The sequence below is a fragment of the Eptatretus burgeri genome, chromosome 9, assembly GCF_056783735.1.
Source record: "Eptatretus burgeri isolate ZD-2024b chromosome 9, Ebu_testis_v1, whole genome shotgun sequence".
NCBI classification, from domain to species: Eukaryota; Metazoa; Chordata; class Myxini; order Myxiniformes; family Myxinidae; genus Eptatretus; species Eptatretus burgeri.
The window spans coordinates 85,326,575-85,349,815 of record NC_140969.1 but is presented as its reverse complement, the minus strand read 5'-3'; the positions used below and the strand labels follow the sequence as shown (position 1 = coordinate 85,349,815).

General features: G+C 43.9%; 1 protein-coding gene across 1 annotated transcript in view; it reads left to right on the top strand.

Annotated features, from left to right (window-relative positions):
• Positions 1-9,731: 9,731 nt before the first annotated feature.
• The window catches only part of LOC147020514 (tetratricopeptide repeat protein 9A-like), a 34,375-nt gene continuing 20,865 nt past the window's right edge, over positions 9,732-23,241 (top strand). Inside the window, exon 1 of the mRNA XM_085895910.1 lies at positions 9,732-10,486. Within this exon, the coding sequence (XP_085752036.1) occupies positions 10,135-10,486 (352 nt within the window). The 5' untranslated portion in view covers positions 9,732-10,134. The remainder of the gene's footprint in view (positions 10,487-23,241) is intronic.

The window sequence follows — 23,241 nt, the reverse complement described above, 5'->3', positions numbered from 1 at the left end:
GGAAGGGGGTGAGGACACAGGTGGTGAACAAGAAGAAAAGGTGGGGTGGCTGGGAGGACTGAACGAACAAACTGTGAAAATCGGGATGAAACAGATGGATGAGGGGAGAAAACACAATAACCTAGAAAGAAAGAGGTGGGTATGGGGAGGGTTAATGAGGGTAGAAAATATAATGAATATGGATTAGGGGGTTAGAGGGGGGATGGAGTTGGTGAACAGCCATCTTAAAGCCTTGTAGGGAGGGCTAATATTGAACAGACTGAGGAAGTATCTCATTTGTGGTGAAATGCATGCACCCTGGAGAAACCTGGGGGGCGGGGGGTGGGGATGCATGATCGGGAAGTGTTGGTAGAAGACAGAGTGGCCACAAACTTGTCTGCAATGCAGGAGCAACGGCAAAAAGATTCAGCTTAATCATGTGAAATTGCAATGATTTTGATGGCCTTGGTTTCCACGACATCAAGATGTGAAAGTTGTGAGGGAGGGGTGCCAGCCCAAAGGGGAGAGCTCTGTGAAGTTGTGGGTGAAGGCCTTGTGGGTTGTGGTTGAAGCTCGGATTTCCCAAGGAAAGTCTTTGTATGATTGAGAATGCAGTACATGAAGTGGTGGAAGGTACTGATGTGAGTAGGATTAACCACCGTGATGCTAAACCCACCACAAAATGAGTTTGTTTTCAAGATGTGAAGGTCAGCAAGAAGAAGACTAACATTACAATTTGGATGGAAGGGTAATTAAAGACACGAAGGAGGACATTGCATTGTGATTGGAGACAGGTGTGGGTTTTTGAGCGATCCAGGAATGAAAAGAGAAGTAATATGAGAGTAAAGCGAGATTAAACATTTTTTTCTTGTCATATTTTTTTCTTCTTCTTTCATTTCATTGTGTCCGTTTCCAAAAACCAAATACACTTCCTCATATTTCAGGATGTCTTCATTCCTCACTCTCAATCCCATTTCAGTCATTTTATATTGATCGGACATGAATGAAGCCTCTCCATTTCACTTCACTTGTTTAGTTTGAACACACCCGTTGCAAATTTGGAACATTTGCTCGTGTTTGTGCAACATGTAGTCTGATACAATTATATTCAGTTATTTTGTTTGAACAACCATTAGCAACACATACATGAGGTTGTCTTGTCAAACCATCTCTTCCCCTTGAAATACGTACACTGTTTTAACAAGATCAATAATTCCTCATGTGCTCAGTGACTTGACCACTTCTGCTCGTATTGTGAGGAAGGGCCTGCGATGTAAAACTTTATTTTATTTTATAACTTAAAAAAAAATAAAATTAAATATGTGATGTCAACTTTAGCTTATCTGGAATTGAAATTCCAGAGAAGGTATCGTCATCGTGCACCTTCCATCCTTCTCCTTTTTTGACTTCTTTGGCCAAACCGCGGGGCCAATCCGGCTGAAATTTGGCAACAACGTTTCGCTCATGACCGGTAATAGGGATTGCAAAGGTCGTTCAGGTCACGTGACTTTAAGTCGGTCAAAATGGCAGACTTGGTAAATTCCTTCAAAAATCTTCTCCAGACCCACCAGTCAGAATGCTATAAAATTTGGGTTACAACATTTGGACATGACCCAGATAAGCTGCAGGTCCAGTGGTCCTATTTTGTCATAGTTTTTATATGTCTGTGATACTTCAATAAAAAAAAAACTCGCATGAACAAAGGAAGTTGTGCAATCTTTACATTTGCAGATGTTGGTGGATCTGGAAAGTACGGTTAATTGGACAGCACATGACAAGTTGGCTGTTTTTAAAAAAAACATATCTAAAAACCCACAAATCTCCTTTGGAAAAAAACGACTTTGATCCATTTGTTTTATTGATGAGAATCGGTGATGTGGGAGCCAATCTGTCAAACGACCGGTAAGTGCACATCGACATATCATGATTTGTTCGACTTTCAACAAAATGCTTTCACTTTTATGATGATTTGGAAGCAGCGAACATGTGATCATTTTCCCAATTTGATTTGTGAAAAAGCGACTTCAAAAAACAATTTAAATGGTATCTTCAACCTGTCAAACTATAGATCTATCTTTGTTACGTTGTGTTTTGATTCCATCCAAATAGTAAACACCCAGCCTTGCATGATTACAGAAAGGTATTGTCAAATAAGTTGGGTCACCTGATCAAGATCAGCTTACTTAGACTTTTGTAAACCATCAAGAACATTGATGTTCAAGGATCAGGTCAAGTGTGGGAGCATGCGCCGGAGCAGCGCGTCGCTGCATCCACTTTCAGCTGGTACTCCAGGGGCCTCCATCTGGCCATCCCCCAGACAGATGCTTGGCCCATCCCCATCTCCTTGAGACGCTGATCAACTTGTTGCAAGCACGAGGCACATGGTCGGCCCATTGGCCATCTGGAATCCATCTGGAAATTTTGGCAACATCTTATCCTGCATCTGTACCGGTGCAACCAACAGTGAGTTATTCTTTGTAATTATGACTGTAATTTGCCCACCTTCTTTAGTCTCTGGTTTAAAATGAACTCCTGTAGACTGTTCCATTCTTGACATCAATTATCACGAGCCTATCTCTTGGGATGTGTATATTTGTTACATCACAGAGTGGAAGTTTGCCACCAGCAAGGTGTTTTTTTCCCCCTTCAATTTTTTCTCATCAGCTGATACTACAAGTTATCACTATTATTGTGGAAGATCATGGCTAACTTAAAATGAATCAGCAAAGCAGGTTGGTGAAGGTGTAGTTTCTTCTGGCAGAGGTAAAATGGTGTCCACATAGTGCTACATTAACTTTTCTGACTGTTTATCACAGAAAATAAAAATCAAAGGGGTAAACCCCCCGCCCCCTCCCCCCTCCTTCACACCTCCAGTCCTTCTCCCTCGCCCACTCTGATGCTTGGAGTTTCCTCTGTTTCTGAGATGGTTTGAGTTGTTAATGTAGTCTTTGTATCCCCATCAATTTGAGCATGCTTGGCCCACGAAGCTGGTCTGACAACAGACTTGCAGTGCTGTCATGCTTCAGAGAAGTCTTTGGGTTTAGTACTTTAGGATAATGGCCTTCATTTGCTAATCACTACAATACTTTAGTCCTCCATAAGTATTTTTTTAACTGGCCTATAGAGATGAAAGCCACAAACCCCAGCCACTGTGGTTGCACAAGTTAGTGCACTCTCAGCACCGCTCCCAAGCCCGGATAAATGGGGAGGGTTGCATCAGGAAGGGCATCCGGTGTAAAACCTGTGCCAAATCAATATGCAGATCATAAACCGGATTTCCATACCGGATCGGTCGAGGCCTGGGTTACCAACGACCGCCTCCGGTACTGTTGGCCAGCAGGGTACCGGTGGAAACTGTGTTACTGCTTGGCGAAGGAGGAGAAGGAGAGGGGGAAGGCGTGTCCAGAGGCAGTGGGAGAGGAGGAAGGGTAGAATTGTGGAGGTGAGAGTTGAAACTTTGAATGTGGGTACTATGACTGGCAAAGGGTGAGAGTTGGCTGATATGATGGAGAGGAGAAAGGTAGACATACTGTGTGTACAAGAGACCAAGTGGATGGGGTGTAAGGCTAGGAGCATTGGAGGTGGTTTCAAACTGTTCTACCATGGTGTGGATGGGAGGAGAAATGGTGTAGGGGTGATCCTGAAGGAGGATTATGTTAAGAGGGTATTGGAGGTGAGGAGAGTGTCTGACCGAGTGATGAGTGTGAAGTTGGAAATTGAAGGGGTGATGATGAATGTCATCAGTGCATATGCCCCACATATGGGGTGTGAGATGGAGGAGAAAAGATTTCTGGAGTGAGTTAGATGAAGTGGTGGAGATTGTATCCAAGGAAGAAAGAGTAGTGATTGGAGTGGATTTCAATGGGCATGTTGGGGAAGGGAATAGAGATGATGAGGAGGTGATGGATAGGTACGGTGTCAACGAGAGGAATGTGGAAGGGCAGATGGTGGTGGATTTTGCAAAAAGAATGGAAATGGCAGTGGTAAATACGTATTTTAAGAAGGAGGAGGAACACAGGGTGACGTACAAGAGTGGAGGAAGGTGCACACAGGTGGACTACGTCTTAAGCAGGAGATGCAACCTGAAAGAGATTCGACTGTAAGGTGGTGGCAGGGGAGAGCGTAGCTAGACAGCATCAGATGGTGGTTTGAAGGATGATTTTGGTGTTGAGGTTGCGGAAGAGAGTGAGGGCTGAACCAAGGACCACATGGTGGAAGCTGAAGGAGGAAGACTTGCGTCAAATTCAAGGAGGAGGTGAGACAGGTGTTGTATGGTGGTAAAGAGGTGTGGGAGGACTGGGTAACTACTGCAGAAGTGGTGAGGGAGATAGTAAGGAAGGTACTTGGTGTGTCATCTGGACAGAGGAAGGGAAGACAAGGAGACTTGGTGGTGGAACGAGGAAGTACAGGAAAGTATAAGGAAGAAGAGGTTGGCGAAAAAGAAGTGGGATAGCCAGAGAGATGAATAAAGTAGGCAGGAGTACAAGGAGTGGTGGTGCAAGGTGAAGAGAGAGGTGGCGAAGGCATATGGCCAGCTGTATGAGAAGTTGGACACAAAGGAAGGGAAAAGGATTTGTACTGATTGGCCAGACAGAGTGACCGAGCTGGGAAGGATGTGCTGCATATTAGGGTGATAAAGGATGCAGAAGGAAATGTGCTGACGAGCGAGGAGAGTGTGTTGAGAAGGTGGATGGAGTATTTGAGCTGATGAATGAAGAAATGAGAGAGAGAAGGTTGGAAGAGGTGGAGATAGTGAATCAGGAAGTGGGGTGGATCAGTAAGGATGAAGTGAGGACTGCTATGAAGAGGATGAAGAGTGGAAAGGTGGTTGGCCCAGATGGTATACCAGTGGAGGCATGGAAGTGCTTAGGAGAGATGGCAGTGGGGTTGTTAACCAGATTGTTTAATAAAGTCTTGGAAAGTGAGAGGATGCCGGACGAGTGGAGATTAAGTGTACTGGTTCCGATTTTTAAGAACAAGGGTGATGTGCAGAGCTGTGGTAATTACAGAGGTATAAAGTTGTTAAGCCACACCATGAAGTTGTGGGAAAGAGTAGTGGAAGCTCAGTTGAGAGGAGAGGTGACGATCTGTGAGCAGCAATATGGGTTTATGCCAGGAAAGAGCACTCGAGATGTGATATTTGCTTTGAGAATGTTGATGGAGAAGTATAGGGAAGGCCAGAAGGAGTTACATTGTGTGTTTGTGGATTTAGGGAAAGCTTATGATAGGGTGCCAAGAGAGGAGTTTTGGTATTGTATGAGGAAGTCGGGAGTGGTAGAGAAGTATGTGAGGGTGGTGCAGGATATGTATGAGGACAGTGTGACAGCGGTGAGGTGTGCGGTAGGAATGACGGACCGGTTTAAGGTAAAAGTGGGATTGCACCAAGGATCGACTCAGCCCTTTCGTGTTTGCAATGGTGATGGACAGGTTGACGGACGAGATCAGACAGGAGTCTCCATGGACTATGATGTTCGCGGATGACATCATGATCTGTAGTATGAGTAGGGAGCAGGCTGAGGCGAGCCTCGAGAGGTGGAGGTACGCACTGGAGAGAAGGGGAATGAAAGTCAGTAGGAGTAAGATGGAGTACATGTGCGTAAATGAGAGGGAGGGTGGCGGAATGTTGCGGTTGCAAGGAGTTGCAGTGGTGAAGGTGGATGGGTTTAAATACTTGGGATCAACTGTCCAAAGTAATGGAAAGTGTGGCAGAGAAGTGAAGAAGAGAGCACAGGCAGGATGGAGTGGGTGGAGAAGAGTTTCAGGAGTGATTGGTGACAGAAGGGTAGCTGCAAGAGTTAAAGGGAAAGTATATAAGACGGTAGTGAGACCAGCTATGTTGTATGGTTTGGAAGCGGTGGCACTCACAAAAAGACAGGAAGTGGAGCTGGAGGTGGCAGAGTTAAAGATGCTGCGATTCTCGTTGGGAGTAACGAGGATGGACAGGATTAGAAATGAGTATATTAGAGGGACAGCGCAGGTAGGACGGTTTGGAGACAAAGTGAGAGAGGTGAGATTGAGATGGTTTGGACATGTGCACAGGAGGGATGCGGGATATATCGGTAGAAGGATGCTGAGGATGGAGCCGCCAGGTAGGAGGAGAAGAGGAAGGTCGAGGAGGAGGTTTATGGATGTGGTGAGGGCGAACATGCGGGTGGTTGGTGTGACAATGGAAGATGTGGAGGATAGAGCGAAATGGAAACGGTGATCCGCTGTGGCGACCCCTAACGGGAGCAGCCAACAGAAGAAGAAGAAGAAAAAGAAGAAGAGGTGAAAGTCACAAGGTGACAATTCTAATCTGTTAGGTGGAGGGCTTCGAGCCTTCACCCATTGTGTGTGAGTGTTGCAGTGAGGATGGTTGCTGTGTGAGATCTGGAATTGTCATGCAACCATGCAATACCACTACAGAGCATTCTTGACTGCCACCTGCAAATTGCATTGTGAACTTCCTTCCATAGGTCACTGTAAAACTGGGCCTTTGTAGTTTTTCCATTCCAAAACATCAGTCCCAAAACAACTGCTGAGAGAGTTTCCATGAGCCTCAATTGCGACATCTTTCAGTAAATTATTGCCCTGATTGTGAATGATGGACTCCCTCAAAACCTCTTTCCTTCTTCAATGTTCACATCAGAATGTGATCAAATGCTTGTCATCAGAATATGTGAGGACGAGAACGAGGTCCTCCAATTCGAAGAGTTCCCTTTTGCTCTGTTCATTGGCATCTCAAGTGAACACCCACCAATTATGAAGCCTTCTCCTGTGTTTTAGAGCATAGGGGAAGGCTTATTGCTGTTGTAGGGCTTGTTTCTACAATTAGCACCCCCAATTTTGAACGGTACCACATCGTTTCTCAGACCCCCTCGGAGCACTAAACCACTGTTTAGAATTTTTTTTTTCTTCCTGCACTCTCAACACTCAAAACTTTCCAAACCATCAATGTCTGAGCTGTATCTCAGGGCCAGTGAGAACTTTCAGAATGAAATTTGGCCTCAATAACGGTAATACAAAGTGTGTGGAGTTGACTTGTTGACCTTGGCCTATTTAAGGTCATGACCCAATTTGACATTTTAACTATTTTCACTAAAATTTGACTAACGTTTGTCTGACCAGAATGAAATTGCCCCATCGAGATAGTCGAGGCTCTAGAGCAAGGCATATTTAACTCTCTGGGTTAAAGGTCAAGGTCTTACACCCCAATGAGTATGAAACCACCATTTAGGTTTTCTCCATTTTTTTCTGCCAATGCCCGAGCTGCATCTCAGATCTGGCTGGGACTTTTGGAATGCAATTTTACATCAATAATGGGAATAGAAAGTTTGCGGGGTTGACTTTTTTTTTGCCTTGACATAATTTTAAGGTCATGACCCAATTATAGACATTTTAACATTTTTCCCCAAAAATCCACTAGGATTTCTCTGATCAGGAAAAAAATTGCCCTCTCGATAGCATAGAACAAGGAATATTTATGCTTCATTTACATCATACCCCTCCAGGTTAAAGGTCAAGGTCAATTAGCGATCTGAATTTTTTTTTTGTTTTTGTCATCGCTCAATTTTGTAAATGTGGAATCTAAAAGACCATTTGGCCTTCCAAGATGTTTTTGCATCATAATAATGGACCTGCACTGAAATTGTGCACCTGATATTTGTTTCGTGTCCTTGACCTACTTTTTCAGATTGTGACCGAATTAACAAAAAACACCTTTTTGACCATAACTTGAATAATTTTCCTCTGATTTTCATGATGTTGAGTTTTATGGATAGATTGCAGATTGGGACGCATTTTCTTAATTCACACTCTATCCCTAAGTGTTGAAGGTCAAGGTCATATGGTGGTCCAAAAATAATATGGCCATCATCGATTGGATCATGGGCCAAGGGTAAGTCCCATGTGATTGCAGATATCGAGTCTCATTTGCATTTTTGGTTCATATCTGTGTTGGTCAGAGGTCACTATCTAACAAGTCACTTTTACTCTTTCTTATACACATCATTTTCCAGTCATAGAATCTATCATCACGAAGGACAGTTGCAGCAGCATCCTCGTAACCAACCACCTTCAATTTTCTCTCTCAAATCACACATCTTTATCTGAACATACAGTATATTGTTGACCTTTTATCATTGCTGGGTGAAGATAACAATGCTCTGAGTGTGTCATTTTCACTTTTCTTGGCCACAGAGGTTTTCCGAACTACTGGCTGTCATCAACTAGCATTCCGCAATCACACCTATACCAAGCAAGAACGCCAGTGGCATAACCTCGATTTGCACGTCATTCCTGCTGGTAAGGATATGTCAGTGCCGAATGCTCCCATGGCAGTATGAATGAAATCCTTTAACAATTCAAGTGCAGTATTTACAGAATGAAGAACTGGTTTTGCTGGTGAAGGCTGGTATCGATCTTCGTCGGTAGAGAGGTGGAACAACTTGCAGGATAGACAGAAAATTGATCGACGTATTCCAACTGCTCTGAGAAGCAAGAAGTTGACTTTTCGGACGTTAACCCTTCGTCAGGGCAAAAGGTACCCCACGAAGAGTGAACACCCGAAACGTAGGCTTGGCGGTGCTTCCCACGGTGGTTAGTATATCCTCAATGAAGGTCCTGTTCACTTCTTTCATCAAGTATTTATAACCTTGAATGGAGCACAATGCAACACAAATGTGAACATTAATGCTCGATCTTCGTGTCTGTATAAAGCTGTTTAACAAATTAAATGTTCACTTGGTTTACGGCATGATTACATCTTCCACCGAAGGTGGATGGAGGATACTTTTACACACCTGTCTGTCCGTCTGTGAGTAAGATATCCCCAAAAGTTGTGGATTCATTGGGACAAAATTTTGTGGATAGGTCAGGTGTGCGACAAGGACGAATTGATTATATTTTGGTGAACATCCAGATCTGGATACTGTAATTTTAAAAAGTGATTATTCACCATTGATCGGGCCAAAATCGATGTATAGCATCGAACATGATACCTCAAAAAGTTATGGACGGATTATGACAAAACTTGGTGGTTGAACGGGCACTCGGTAGACCACGTATACCCCCCGCCAGGCTCAACATAAACTGTTTTGTATCCCAATGATATATGGGATCTGCATCCAGACCTAAACCAAAATCTATTCGGCTTTGTTCTTGTCACCTGTCCAACTCATCCACTAAATTTTGTCCCAATGCGTCCACAACTTTGTGAGATCTCGTGCTTCATGTCGCTTTTGGCCTGTCGCTCAATGGTGAAGAATCAGTTTAAAAAATAACATTTTAAATTATAGCATCCAGATTCGGATCTTCCCCCAAATCGAATCAATTCGTCCTTGTCACACTCCCAATCTGGCCACTAAGTTTCGTCCATAACGTTTTGAGATATCCTGCTCACAGACAGACAGACAGACAGACAGACAGGTGTGAAAACGTAACCTCCGTCCCCACCTTTGTTGGCGGAGATAAAAAGTGTACGTTTTATATAAACAGATATTTCCATGCGATGCTCATACGTTGAAGGCGTTGACAGCCCCTTTCTGTCCTGCGTCCCCCAACCCAATTGGTCTTGCCTGGCACAGGTCAAAATTCCACTGCAAAAGTGGAATGGCTCAAACGAGTATTTTCGTTGTATTGCGAAGCTTCGCGTGTGCTTTCTCCTTTTGCCCGTTTTATTCTGCGTTCTCCGAATTCGGAAGGAAGCTCAAATGGAAAAAGACTATCCACTGGAGTACGTGTGGGGGAGCAAATTACGAACTTAGCATCAGGGTCATCATGTGCTTTGGCTCCTCCCCTCCGAGCCTGCTGTTGTCATCGGGCAGACGGTGTAGGGTCGAGACGTTGTTTGCCGGCATGCTTTCTTGATCCATTGTCGACCTGTTCATTCGGCGAAAACATTGTGTTGAACATGAACGATGTTTACACGATGTCGATGGATATTAATCAGTCCGTGAAACAGGACGGATAACGAAGAAAAAGAAGGTGGACGATGAAGAACGGATGGATGAATGGGTGAACATCCACTCGACTCACGTCATTATCGGTTGGTGGTGGTGGAGGTGGAGGAGGAGAAAGAGGAGGAGGAGGAGGAGGATTTGTCATAGTTTGGGGGTTTAATCGAAGCTTGTGCGAATTGACGAGAAGACGCGACGACGGATCCTCAGGTTGGAGACTATGACGGACGGGATGCCGGCCCTGGCTGGTCCCAGTTCGGGACTCGTTAACCTCAGTTCGAAGACTCCGGTCGGAGATTCGTCATCGGGGGCGGCAGGTCACATCGCCGTCGCCTCGGCCTTCGAGGCGGAGGGGAATCGATGTTACAAGGACAAGAAGTTCCGAGAGGCCATCGGGAAGTACCATCGCGCTCTGCTGCAGCTCAAGGCCGTTCCGAGGCCCGGGGAACTTGGACGGGGACAAGGGCGCCAAGTGGACCGCTACCAGGGTTCGAGTTCCGACTCCGTTTTATCCGCCGAATTGCTGGACGCGGCCGAAGGTGTCCAGGTGGACTGTTACATCAGCCTGGCTGGTAAGGGAGAGACCAGGTGTGCGTGTGTACCCACAATGCACCGCCTGTTAAAACATTTTCTCTTCCAGGACGGCCTTGGTCTTGCCCTGGAGATTGAAGAGCTGGTTGACTGGGTGTGATCCACCACTGGGCCCAGTTTACGGTCTTGATGAGCTGGTTTTACAATTATTTAATTTTATTTGGCGGGACCACCTGTCAGTGGGTCGATAAGTGATTTGGTGGAACTAACAGTACCCTTCAATACATACATACATACATATATATATATATATATATATATATATATATATATATATATATATATTTATAGCTAACGCAGTGAGCTTCATACTTAACGCGTGCACATGAGAGAATAGGAAACAACAACAACAACAACAACACAATACCCTGGCAATTTGGAATCCGTGTCGTTGCCTGTGACCCTTTTGCTTCCGTTTTTGTTTTGTTTCTGGTTTTTTTTTTTGTTTCCGGTTTTTGTCATGGGGAATGATGCATGCCGGGAGATAAAGGCATCGTCGGAGACATGAAATACCCAAATAATATCAGACATGGTGTATATTTCCTCCACTGATTTTAAGAAAGATATCTCCAGCATCATCAAAAAATAATTTTTAATCGTGATTAAATGATCAGCCGAATGATCATCCGCTGATCCCGAATCCAGGCTGAAGTAACCGGAAATTGCGTATACAGTTGTCAACAAGTTATGGGGCATTTTCACAAAAGCGGGTCAGGTAACGGTAAAGACTGTCCGAGAATTTTTATCAAGCATATATTGCCCAGTCAGTGCAGAGGCCTGATGGTGATCCTACGTTGCTGACATCATTTTAACATTTTTCTCGGCCTTATAAGGGGTTCAAGCACTATTTCGAGAATATCAAAGAAAGTTGATTTTTGAGTTTGTTCTTTACCGTTACCTGACCCGCTTTTGTGAAAATGTCCCTTTCAGGTAAAGTCAGAAGCGAATTTAAGAATTCTACGTTCACTTCGAGGCTTTGCCTATTCCATAATATTTATATACTGTATATTTATATTTATACACTATATATTTATATTCTGTATATTTATATTTATATACTACTACGTGCCCATACGTGAAAAAAAAAACTTTCAAAACACACGGGCCGTTCCTTAGCTCTCGCGTGCCCATACGTGTAACCCCCCCCCCAAAAAAAACTTTCAAACAACCACACAGGCTATTCCTTCGCTCTCGTAAACGACGACTGGATTGGGGCATTGTATTTATGTATGAATGCGCATAAGAAATCGAGAAATTATTAGAATACATTGTCATCACTATCCGGAAGTAGTGCTTGCCCGTACGGAATGTTCACATGCATTCCACGAATTATCACTTGCATTGAAGGAACAACTGCTGTGATACTTCCACACACAGAGTTAATTAAAATAAAGTTTATCTCCCTGTCTTTGCTTGCCATGACATTCGCTGCCATTGACCATTGCCACTCCTCGGCCATGGTAACTGAGGCACCGATCCCCATCGTAACCGGCATGGCACGTGACGTCATCGGCGGCCGGCTGCACACCGGCCTACGCAGCCACGCCTACACAGCAACGTGTCCTTTCATTGGTTTGGTAAATAAATGGCCATAACTTGGGAACCACTTATCCGATTAATATCAAACCTTGAAAAGGCACATCCACAGGGCCCCAGTAATATACCTGGCAAGTTTCAATTAGATCGGACCAGTGGTTGTTGAGAAACAGCGGTCACAGACACACACACACACACACACACACACACACACACACACACACACACAGACACACACACACACACACACACACACACACACACACAAACAGAGATTGCTGGAATTATAGATAGATATAAAAATATATATTTGTTTTTGTTTATTGTACTTTTCAAAAACACGGGACCAAATTTACTGTACCTCATGATTTTCACACGTGGAAGGTCAACATCACAATAAAAACGTTAAATTTTTAATCAAACAAAATGGTATTCATCGAATACATACCCCACACAGTCTTGAGAAGAACGTGGTGCGAGCTGACTCTTCTGGGGTAGATGTGTACAAATTCCACTTTAAAAAGTCTGCTCTGGAGTACATTCCACAAGCCTTTACAAAGTAGCTTTTATTCCTCGTTCTCGAGTGTTTTCATAACTTCCGAGGCTGATAAAGACGCCGGAATAGATCGACGAAGTAAAGATCAGGCGATCATTAAAACACCAAATTGTACGTCATCGTCGTCGTCCTCTATCACCAGTCGAGCACAATGAAGGCTGAAGTGATTACACCAAAAGCAAATATGAAGTCATCAGGAAGAACCTGGATAGGACTGTTTCAACTGCTACTCCTCTCCCCTCAAAGCCATCCAGGCGCAGCCAAGTGAGCTTGATTCAAAAAATAAATAAATAAGAACGCAGGTTCAAAGGAATAATTAAACGATTCTCGCTGCCAGACCATGTGTCCGATCAGGTTGAAATTGAAAACGTCGTTTTCCCATCACTACTGGATCATAATTTTGAAGTTTCACGATGATTGATGAAGCGGTTCAGGAGAGCGAATTAAAAAAAATATCTTCCTTCAATCCAATATGGCTGCTAAACCATGTGACCTATCAATCATTCGTGAACACCCTGATATCCCCAAGGCTTGGGGGAACGTGTGTGAAGTTTCCCCTCCATCCCTCAAGCCTTTCTGGGTAAGAAGATTAAAAACGGAAGGTTTTACGGTAAATCCAATATGGCTGCCAAACCACGTGACCTATGATGTTACAGGTGGGAACCTTTTGTTCCTCATGGATAGGCAGTCATACCTGTAAAGTTTCGCCTCAACCTGTTCAGCCATTTCAGAGATCTTTGAAGGTTAAAAACAAAAAGGCTGCCACACCACGTGACCTATGACTTCATAATTATCATTAAAACATTCTGCATGAGTAGTCGCACCTCTGGTGAAAATTTCATGGCAATCCACCGAGCGGTTGCAGAGAAAAGGGAATAACAAAACGCAGACACATACATTCTACATGCGTACGCAACCGATTGCTTAACCCCGCATTTTGCTTGGCAGCGCGGGCTAATTAAGGTAAAAATACACGATGCGATGACGTATGCCCACATCTGGTCATCTCTCAATTGCTCAAGCAGTGGAGCGTCACTCCCTTGGCAGGAGAGGGCGGAGTTTGGATGTATTTTAAGTTCAATGCTCTGTTGGGAATTGAACCGATTGCCACAGAATATTTGTATTTCATATGCAGAATGGAAATGAATATACAAAGTCAATATCCACTTCCAGTTCCTTTAGAAGTTGCTGGTTTTGGTCCTCCTGAGTGATCTGCACCCTACTTCTCTAGCGTCCCACCCCCTCCATGCTCACCCCGCCCCCACCATGCTCACACCGATCCCTCCATGCTCACTCACCTCCCATTTCACAACCTCCCACTTCGCGCTCCCCCACTTCCTCCCCTCTTCCCCCCCTCCCTGCCAACAGCACCTCCTCCCCCATCCATAACTCTGTGTACCTCCAACATTCGAGGTCTTCACTTCAAGAACATCTCTCAATCCAAGCTCCTGACATTATCTGCCTAACGGAATCCTTCCTCCCACAAGATGTCCCCGATTCCTCAGTGTCTCTCCCTTAGTCTTGTCTTTTCCAGTCTGACATGCCGCCTGTACCCCATTCCGGTGGTTGAGTTGTAGTTTGTATCAAGAACTCCATTTCCCACTGTCGGTGTGCATTTCTCACCCCCAAACCTGCTACCCCCTTGCCCCTCCTCACCCACAGGAGTACCTTAAACTGCGTTTTCCCCTCCGCAACCACCTTCTGTTTGTCTATGTGCTATACCATCTTCTGAACAGGTACGACTCCATTTATATATCTCTCTGCTAACATGGACCATCTTATAACCAGCCATCCAAACTCTCCCTCTCTTCGTCATATGCAGTGATTTTTCACTGTCACCATGCCAACTGGCTGGGTGTTGATACCTCTTCAACCTACCATGGCATTGCAGCAAGGGAGTTCAGTGACTCCATGGGCCTCACCCAATCAGTGAACTTTCTGACCCGGATCTCTCCCAATGGCTTGTCCTCCCTTCTGGATTAGGCAGTGACGAATTTTCCTACCAATGTCTCCTGTTCCTCTTCTGCTGCAATATGTTCATGGGATCATGTGCTTATGAGAGTCACCATCTCTCTGACTATTGTCAGAGGGCTGCCTCTGTGGCGTAGAATCTGTCGGTTCACTCAAGCTGACTGGCACGGAATACAAGCTGCCCTCTCATGTCAAGACGTGGAAAGCAAGGCTCTCAGAATCATTGGGATCTTCTGAGATGAAGCCAGATGTCTCTGCCGATTGCTCTCACATCACAAGCAGTTTTGTGGCCTCTGTATTATACCGCCTCCTTTTTGGTCTTGCACCCTCTGCTCTTTGGCTCTGTCACTCCTAGGTTTCTGCAGGGTGCACACAGTCTGCTAGTCACCCTCTTATTGTTAAACTCCCAAAATACAGCCTCAATGCTCATCTCCTCTCATTTGTTTCTCTCTCTATCTCTATCTCTATCTCTATCTCTATCTCTCTCTATCTCTCTCTATCTCTCTCTATCTCTCTATCTCTCTCTATCTCTCTCTATATCTCTCTCTATCTCTCTCTATCTCTCTCTATCTCTCTCTATCTCTCTCTCTCTCTCTATCTCTCTCTCTATCTCTCTCTCTATCTCTCTCTCTATCTCTCTCTCTATCTCTCTCTCTATCTCTCTATCTCTCTATCTCTCTATCTCTCTATCTCTCTATCTCTCTATCTCTCTATCTCTCTCTATCTCTATCTCTCTCTATCTCTATCTCTCTCTATCTCTATCTCTCTCTATCTCTCTCTATCTCTCTCTATCTCTCTCTATCTCTATATCTCTATATCTCTATATCTCTCTATATCTCTCTATCTCTCTCTATCTCTCTCTATCTCTCTATCTCTCTCTCTCTCTCTCTCTCTCTCTCTCTCTCTCTCTCTCTCTCTGTCTCTCTCTCTCTCTCTCTCTCTCTCTCTGTCTCTCTGTCTCTCTGTCTCTCTGTCTCTCTCTCTGTCTCTCTCTCTATCTCTCTCTATCTCTCTCTATCTCTCTCTTTCTCTCTCCCTTCCCCATCTGTTCATTCCTATTCTTCCTTCCTGGGCTTCAACACAGCTGTTCACCGTTACCTCAGGTCATCCCCATCTATACCCATGAATTATTCTGCCCCAAATAACTCCATTCCCAAGCACTCCTTTTTCCCAGGTTATTGTGATCCCCCCTCCCCCCCTCGCTCCCTCTCCCTCCCTTCTTTTTGTTTGTTAGTTGTCGGTTTATTTGTTCCTTTTCTGTTTCATTCCCACTTTCTCCTTCCTTTTCTTGCTGTGTTTGATTCAACTTGTGTGCAGCTTATTCATCCCCATGCATCCTCCCTGTCCCTTTGATCTTACTTACTCTCACTTCTACTCTGCTGCTGTTGGTTTCCCCTTTCCATTTTGTTTCATTTCATTCTGCTCGAGGTCTTTCACGAGCGTCGATCATGAATGCAAAAAAAGGGTCTACAGTCTCCACGGGACTACAACGAGTCCAAGCAATGGTCGCATGATCCTTTATGACCTCAGGCACGAAAATGAGGAGGCCATTTGGCCCATCATGCCCATGTTTCACTCCCAAGTTAATTTTTGCTGCAGGTGTCAAACATCTATTTCTGGCCTCAGACGATTTTTTTACCTCTGCCACCGAAGGTGGAAGGTTATGTTTTCACCACTTTGTCTTTTTGTTATCTTGCCAAAACGAAGTTTTTGCAAGATATGTTAGTGAGCTTGTATGTTTTTTTTGTCTGTAATCACGTATCGATCACTCTGCAGAGCACAGTTATCATTGGAAATTTTTGTAACTTCGCATATGAGAGTCCAAAAGAGGTCCCTTTCAGTGCACAAAATTTTCAAGGTCAAGGTCACTTTGTCGCAAATCAGGGGAGTCGACGAAACCCTTATTTTTTGAGTAATTTTAATCGGATCGTCTTCAAACTTCATGGGAATATAGTGCATGGTCTGGCGCTCAGCTGATTAATTTTTGGTGGCGGATTGGCCTTGACCTTCATATGTTTTTGTTTTTTTTGTCTGTAATCACGTATAAATCACTCTGCAGAGCACAGTTATCATTGGAAATTTTTGTAACTTCGCATATCAGAGTCCTATAGAGGTCCCTTTCAGTGCACAAAATTTTCAAGGTCAAGGTCACTTTGTCGCAAATCAGGGGAGTCGACGAAACCCTTATTTTTTGAGTAATTTTGATCGGATCGTCTTCAAACTTCATGGGAATATAGTTCATGGTCTGGCGCTCAGCTGATTAATTTTTGGTGGCGGATTGGCCTTGACCTTCATATGTTTTTGTTTTTTTTGTCTGTAATCACGTATAAATCACTCTGCAGAGCACAGTTATCATTGGAAATTTTTGTAACTTCGCATATCAGAGTCCTATAGAGGTCCCTTTCAGTGCACAAAATTTTCAAGGTCAAGGTCACTTTGTCGCAAATCAGGGGAGTCGACGAAACCCTTATTTTTTGAGTAATTTTGATCGGATCGTCTTCAAACTTCATGGGAATATAGTTCATGGTCTGGCGCTCAGCTGATTAATTTTTGGTGGCGATCGGCCTTGACCTTCATGGTTGGCGCTGGAGGTCGAAAGTTTTTGACCCCAAGGTCAAATTTTGAAATCTTAGATACCATATCGAGTAATACCTCATATGAAAGCGCTTGATAAGTGCTTTCCAGATCTGTCAAAAGTTTGATGCTATGATGTCATTTGATGACGTCATGACGAAAAAACGGATTTTTCATGAAAATTTTATTTCCTCAGTTCTCATCAAAATCTCTTGATATTTCATGTACAACGGTCCTGGAGAGATACCATTAACCGTATGAAAATATATAGGTCAAGGTCACAAAAAGGTGAAGCATCAAGGTCGACAAAACCCTTATTTTTTGAGTAACTTTAATCGAATAAATAAGTCACTCATGTTCACATTTTGGCAAGATGCTGGTCACCCTGGGGGTGACATTGGTTTTTATTTGTCTGTTCGTGTGCAGGATATCTCAAAAAGTTGTGTATGTATTCGGATGAAATTTTGTGGACACGTTAGGTGTGCGACAAGGAAGAATTGATTCGATTTTGGTGAAGATCCGAATCCGGATCTGGATACGATAATTATTTAATTTTTAAAGTGATTAATTATTCACGAATGAGAGATAGGGCCAAAAGCGATATAGTGCTGTATAGCATGATATTTCAAAAATGTATTGGGCCCGATATGTTCTCGTGGATCAGGCATTGGGGGCATTCCCACAGATGCCAACCCTCCCGATTTCATCGGGAGGCTTCCGAAAATTCACCCAAACTCCCGCCCTTACGATCACTATCCTTATCCTCCCGAAATTTTGATATTTTTGCACTGTTCACTAATCAGAATGTACTAGTATGAGAATTGAATGAAAAGCATCGTCTGCTACGTATAGCATGTGGTAACTCCATAACGTTCGCTGCTACCAAATTGTACGTAAAAAATTGCAAATTCAAATGAGGAGCAGCGAAACATTGGGTCTGGATCTCGCTTATGCGATCATGCACTGAGATTTAGTGCATGCGGTATGTGTGCAATACAGTGCATGCGGTATGTATGCACAGTGTATATGCATGCGATACGCTCACTGCATGCAGCTGGGCCCCGTACCAGCCCGGCGGTCGCGACCACCGTGCGGTGTTTAATTTAACAGCCGCTAGAGTTCTACGAGTCGCGCTGCAGCTGTGGAACATCGACTTCGAAGTTACCGATGCTTCAAGCCCTCGATGTTGATTACGAAATGGCAGAAAAGAAGCTTACGAAGACCAAGAAATGGTCTCAGAAGTACAAGACCGAATACAGTCTCCAATACCCGTGTATTTGAAAGTCTGAAAGAGGAATTCATCATGCGTATTGTACAGTATGCAGCGTTGATATTTCAGTTGAGCACGGAGGTCGCGATGATATTCGGAAGCACTTTGGAAGCAAACGGCACACAGACATTGCAAAGGAGAGATCTTCGAGCACGAGTACCGGTACACTTCTGAATTATTTCACCAAACAAGGGACAAGCGAGGAAGAGGATGTTACCCGAGCGGAACTTCTCTTTAGTGGATTTATTGTGGAACATAACTTGCCCATATCAGTCTCAGATCATGCTGGACCTCTATTTCAAAAGATGTTTCCAGATTCAAAAGTTGCTTCAAAGTATGGATGTGCAAGAACAAAAACTTCAGCAATAATTGGTGAGTTGTCAAATGTTACTGCTTCATCTATTGCCGATATTGCTAGACTAGCTCCATTTAGCCTAGCTACAGACGGTAGCAATGACAGTGGTGAGGCCCAGCTATATCCTGTCCTGATTTCGTACTATGACAACAGTGCTGGGATTGTGAAGCAAGGTTTGCTAAGTTTGCCTGCGTGCAAACAAGATTCCACTGGAGAAAACATTTTCAAACTGCTTGATCATGAGTTCAGTGACAGGAAAATTCCGTGGGGAAATTGTGTTTCCTTTTGTGCTGACAATGCCTCTGTCATGGTGGGCAAGCACAAAGGAGTCGCTGCTTATATCCACAAACAAAATCCAGAGTGCTACATCATGGGATGCCCTTGCCATATGATGCACAATACGGCGGCTCAGGCCTTACCCATTGAATTAGATGACTTTCTCATCGATATTTACTACTACTTGGACAAAAGTAGTAAACGTGTCAAAGGAGTGAAAGCACTGCAAGAACTCTGTGATTCCCCGACACACAAGATTCTGAAGCATGTTGCAACAAGGTGGCTGTCCCTTGGTCAGTGCCTAGACAGGCTGATTGAACAGTGGGAGCCACTTCGCCTCTTCTTCAAAGAAGAAGTACGAAGAAAAATGCAACCAACTGTAGCCAAGACTCTAACAACGAGCAAGAAGGACGGCACTGTATCTACTGCCAGTACTGGCACTGCAGGATCAAGCACTAGTGGAGCAGCATTCACCACTACCACTGCAGTATCTGCTGCGAAGAAGACAGCAGGGACAGCACCAAAACCAATGCTGAGAGCAGGTAGCATCACCGGCCCTTCATCACGTTCATCTACAAAGCAGATCCCTTCAGAGTCGAGAAAGACTGTGATAGTCCCATCTACAGGCAAAGAAGGACCCAAGTTAAGTTCTGCTTTTGCCAAATCACTTGATAGAAGCTCAGCAAAACCTTCGAATCAGAGGTCTTCTTCCTTGGCTGCACCTACCTCAAGCTCTCTCCTCAAACGTAAAATTGGATCTGGTACTACGAGTCTGACCTCTTCTGCTGGCAGTAAACGCAAGTGTGATCGCCCTGCGGCTAAGTGTACTACGAGTTCTACAACTAAAAGCGCATCTTCCTCAAACACTGTGCAGGAATCTAGAGAAAAACGTGTCAACAGGATGTTCTTGTCTCCACAAACAAAACTCTATTGTTTCTTCCTTCGATATGCTAACAAGCTTTTTGAGAAGGGGAATCTTCTGCTCCAAAGAGACGAACCCTGTATTCATCTCCTGCACGGAGAATTGAATGGTCTTCTGAAAGATATCTTTGTACGGTTTTTGAAACCATCGGTGTCATCGGTTGCTCTGGTAAATGTACCCTTCTCTGACAGAAATCATCAGAAGAATGATGAGGACCTCATGATTGGGAACGATGCCAAACTGTATATAAGGGAACAAAGGAGTCTCAAGAAATCCACCTTCACTCTGAGTGAGTCAGACATCCAAGGTTTCTTCAGTGCAGTTCGCTCATATTATGTGAAAGCCTGCAATTACATCTTCAAAACCTGGCCGCTAGATGATGAATTAGCCAAGCATGCTCAGGTGCTGGATGTTAAGCTACACCAAGAAGTGGGGTTTGACTGTGTGGAGTTTTTCATCAAGAAATTCCCCTGTCTGTTCAGTGGCGGTGATAGTGACATAGACAGTCTTGAGAGTGAATTCGCTCACTACCAGGCAGACGCCTCCATAGCTACAATTGCTACTGAGACAGTGAGAGTGGATGAGCAGTGGCATCGGATTTCACAGCTCACAGATCCCTGCACTGGTGCCAAGAAGTATCCTAATTTGAGCAAAGTGATGAAGGGAATCTTGGTCATTCCTCATTCGAACGCATCATGTGAGCGGGCACTCAGTCTTGTACGGAAGAATCACACTGAATTTCGTCCCAATTTGAGTGTCAAAACCCTGGAAGCTCTCTTAATTGAAAAACTAGCTCATAGCACCCCTTGCTACCAGAGAGAATACAGCAAAGACATAATCAGAAGGGCTAAAAGAGCCACACAGCTGTCACTCAGCAAAGCTGCCATGGAAAAAGCAAGCAGCAGTAGTACCAGCCAGTAAGGTAAGAAAAATATTGCTTCTTTTGTGCTTTTTGTTAATCTTTGATTGTCCCCTAACTTACTAATATTAACATACATGTAACATTAAAAAGTGCACAATTTTCCCCTTTTTTTGTTCAAAAAGTGGGAATTCTTAACATGTTAAATGCTCCAAAATAGGGCTCAGAGGGCACTAGAGAGCGTCTAGAACCCCAGAGCTTCCAGGGCCCTAAGGCGGGCCCTGGACCCCGCCGCAAGGGTCGAGCGCTCCGCGCTCGAGATGTGTGCATCGCGCACATTATTTGGTGTCGGTTGCAAATCCTCCCTAATTCTGATTTCCAAAAGTTGGCATCTCTGCATTCCATGTCAAGTGTACACACCCTCCCGACACTAATACCTCATTTTCTCCCCATATGTTGGTCATTTATTCACTTGGGTGAAAAACTCAAAATACCAACTTTTAGACCTGTGGGCCCATCGGGGCCCATTTTAGGGCCTCCCAAATTTGGGTGCCCTCGGCTGCCCTACAATCTTCCAGAGGCCATATCACAGGTTGTGGTCTGATTTGGCTGATCTTGGTATCAAAATGCTCGTAAAAACGAGATATTTTGAATCGCGTAAAGTAAAATCACTCCGAAACGGTAATTCAAAAAGTTATAGTTTGGGGCGCCCTTTGACCTTGGGCCCCCGCTCCCCAGCCAAACCGATGGTCCCATTTTTTTTGTGTGAGAATACCCCTTCATATACTCCAACACCTCAGCATAAATGAAAATGGGATCTCAATGGGTTCAAGTGTGATGATGGTTTTATTATTCGGGGACTCGGGTGCTGGACACACAATACGCCACAATACATAGCACAATATTTGAACACAAGATTTCCAATACACTATATCAGTATATTGTACATAAATTTTCCACATGCACATGCAGGAACTGGAAGCGATACTAGTCTGAGTAAGAGTTTTTCCTCGCATATTATAGTCAAGATGTTTTTGCCAACCAATGTTTTATTTTTAAAGCTGTTTCTTTTTTACTGATTGTGTAGGTTCTACCTGTAGCAGTTTTTGGTTTCCAGAAAGAAGTACATCAGAAATGTCAAAAATGCAGTGATCTTCAATGTCAGGAAAAAAGAAACTATTTGCGGGCCCGTTTGGATGAAGAAAATTCACTTTCACTTCATGAGTGTCCTGAAAGGCTTCCATGATGCAGGCAAGCCACCATTTTCCATCATAGTGCACTGCGACATAACCTGAGAGTTTCCCGTTAAAAGTTGGTGTAGATTTTGAAATAGCTGACTCGATGCGGTGTTCCTCGCTAAGGCTGAATTCGCGTACTTGAAGAGCAGTTTCAGAAATAGGGATGAAAGCATGAAGTTTTTGAGTTCCAGCTTTGGTTTTGGCCGTTTTTAACCTTTTTTCCCGATTTCGTTCTTCCTCGTCATACGCCTCTTGGGTCCCGTAACCGAACTTCATTTCATTCAAACCATGTTCAGCAAAGGCGAAAAGATCTTTTGGAGAAATAATTTGACTGTCGTAAGGACCACGCAGGCTCTCACGTGTTGCTTCTCGTTTGACTGTACCTCCCACGCCACCTGAAGGGCCCTTGCCATGACTTGTGGCAAAAAATGCCATTCTGCCTCAATACCATACTCTGATTTGTGACGACATAGGTTTATGAAGGCTTTGCAATTCTTATATTGGCCAGCGCAACCATGTGAGAAATAGTAAAGTTTCTTTACATTTCCAAAGCGAGATTTCACGTGTTCAATGAGCATTCTTTGGAAGAGGTGGACTGAGACAACGTCGTGAGTATTTTGATTAATTTTTCACATTTTAATTAATTAAAAGAATTTTTTGATTAATTTTGATCAGAAAGTTCACTGGGACAATTTCATCAACATTCTGATATAATCGTGAACGAATCGTGGTTTAATTTGCCATCGTCCGATTTGAAATAGTAAACCCAGGGGTGAATTGTCGCTTGAGAAAAGTTCCAATGGAATCCTTGGGCCGCATCCTGTACGACAAACGAATAGTTCTCTGAGAAGTCTCCAATAATGACAAATTCTCCTTCACCGATTTCGTCTTTCTTATTTTTCAGAAACTGAGATTGGGCCTTGGCAATGAAGTCGTGTCTCACTAATTTTACCGCGCATTCACAGAATTGATTAATGAATTCTTCCAAAGGCAGGAACATGGAGCTCAGTTCAGATCTGTCGGTGGATGTCCACCGTTTAAACTGAATTTCATCAATATCCTCCAGTTTATAAGCACTCAGTAGCTCGGTTTTGAAGTCTTCAATTGATGGGCAACTTTCACAAGTTCTGAAATAACATGCCGGTTGTGCTGGGTTACAAACTATGCATGCTATCACAT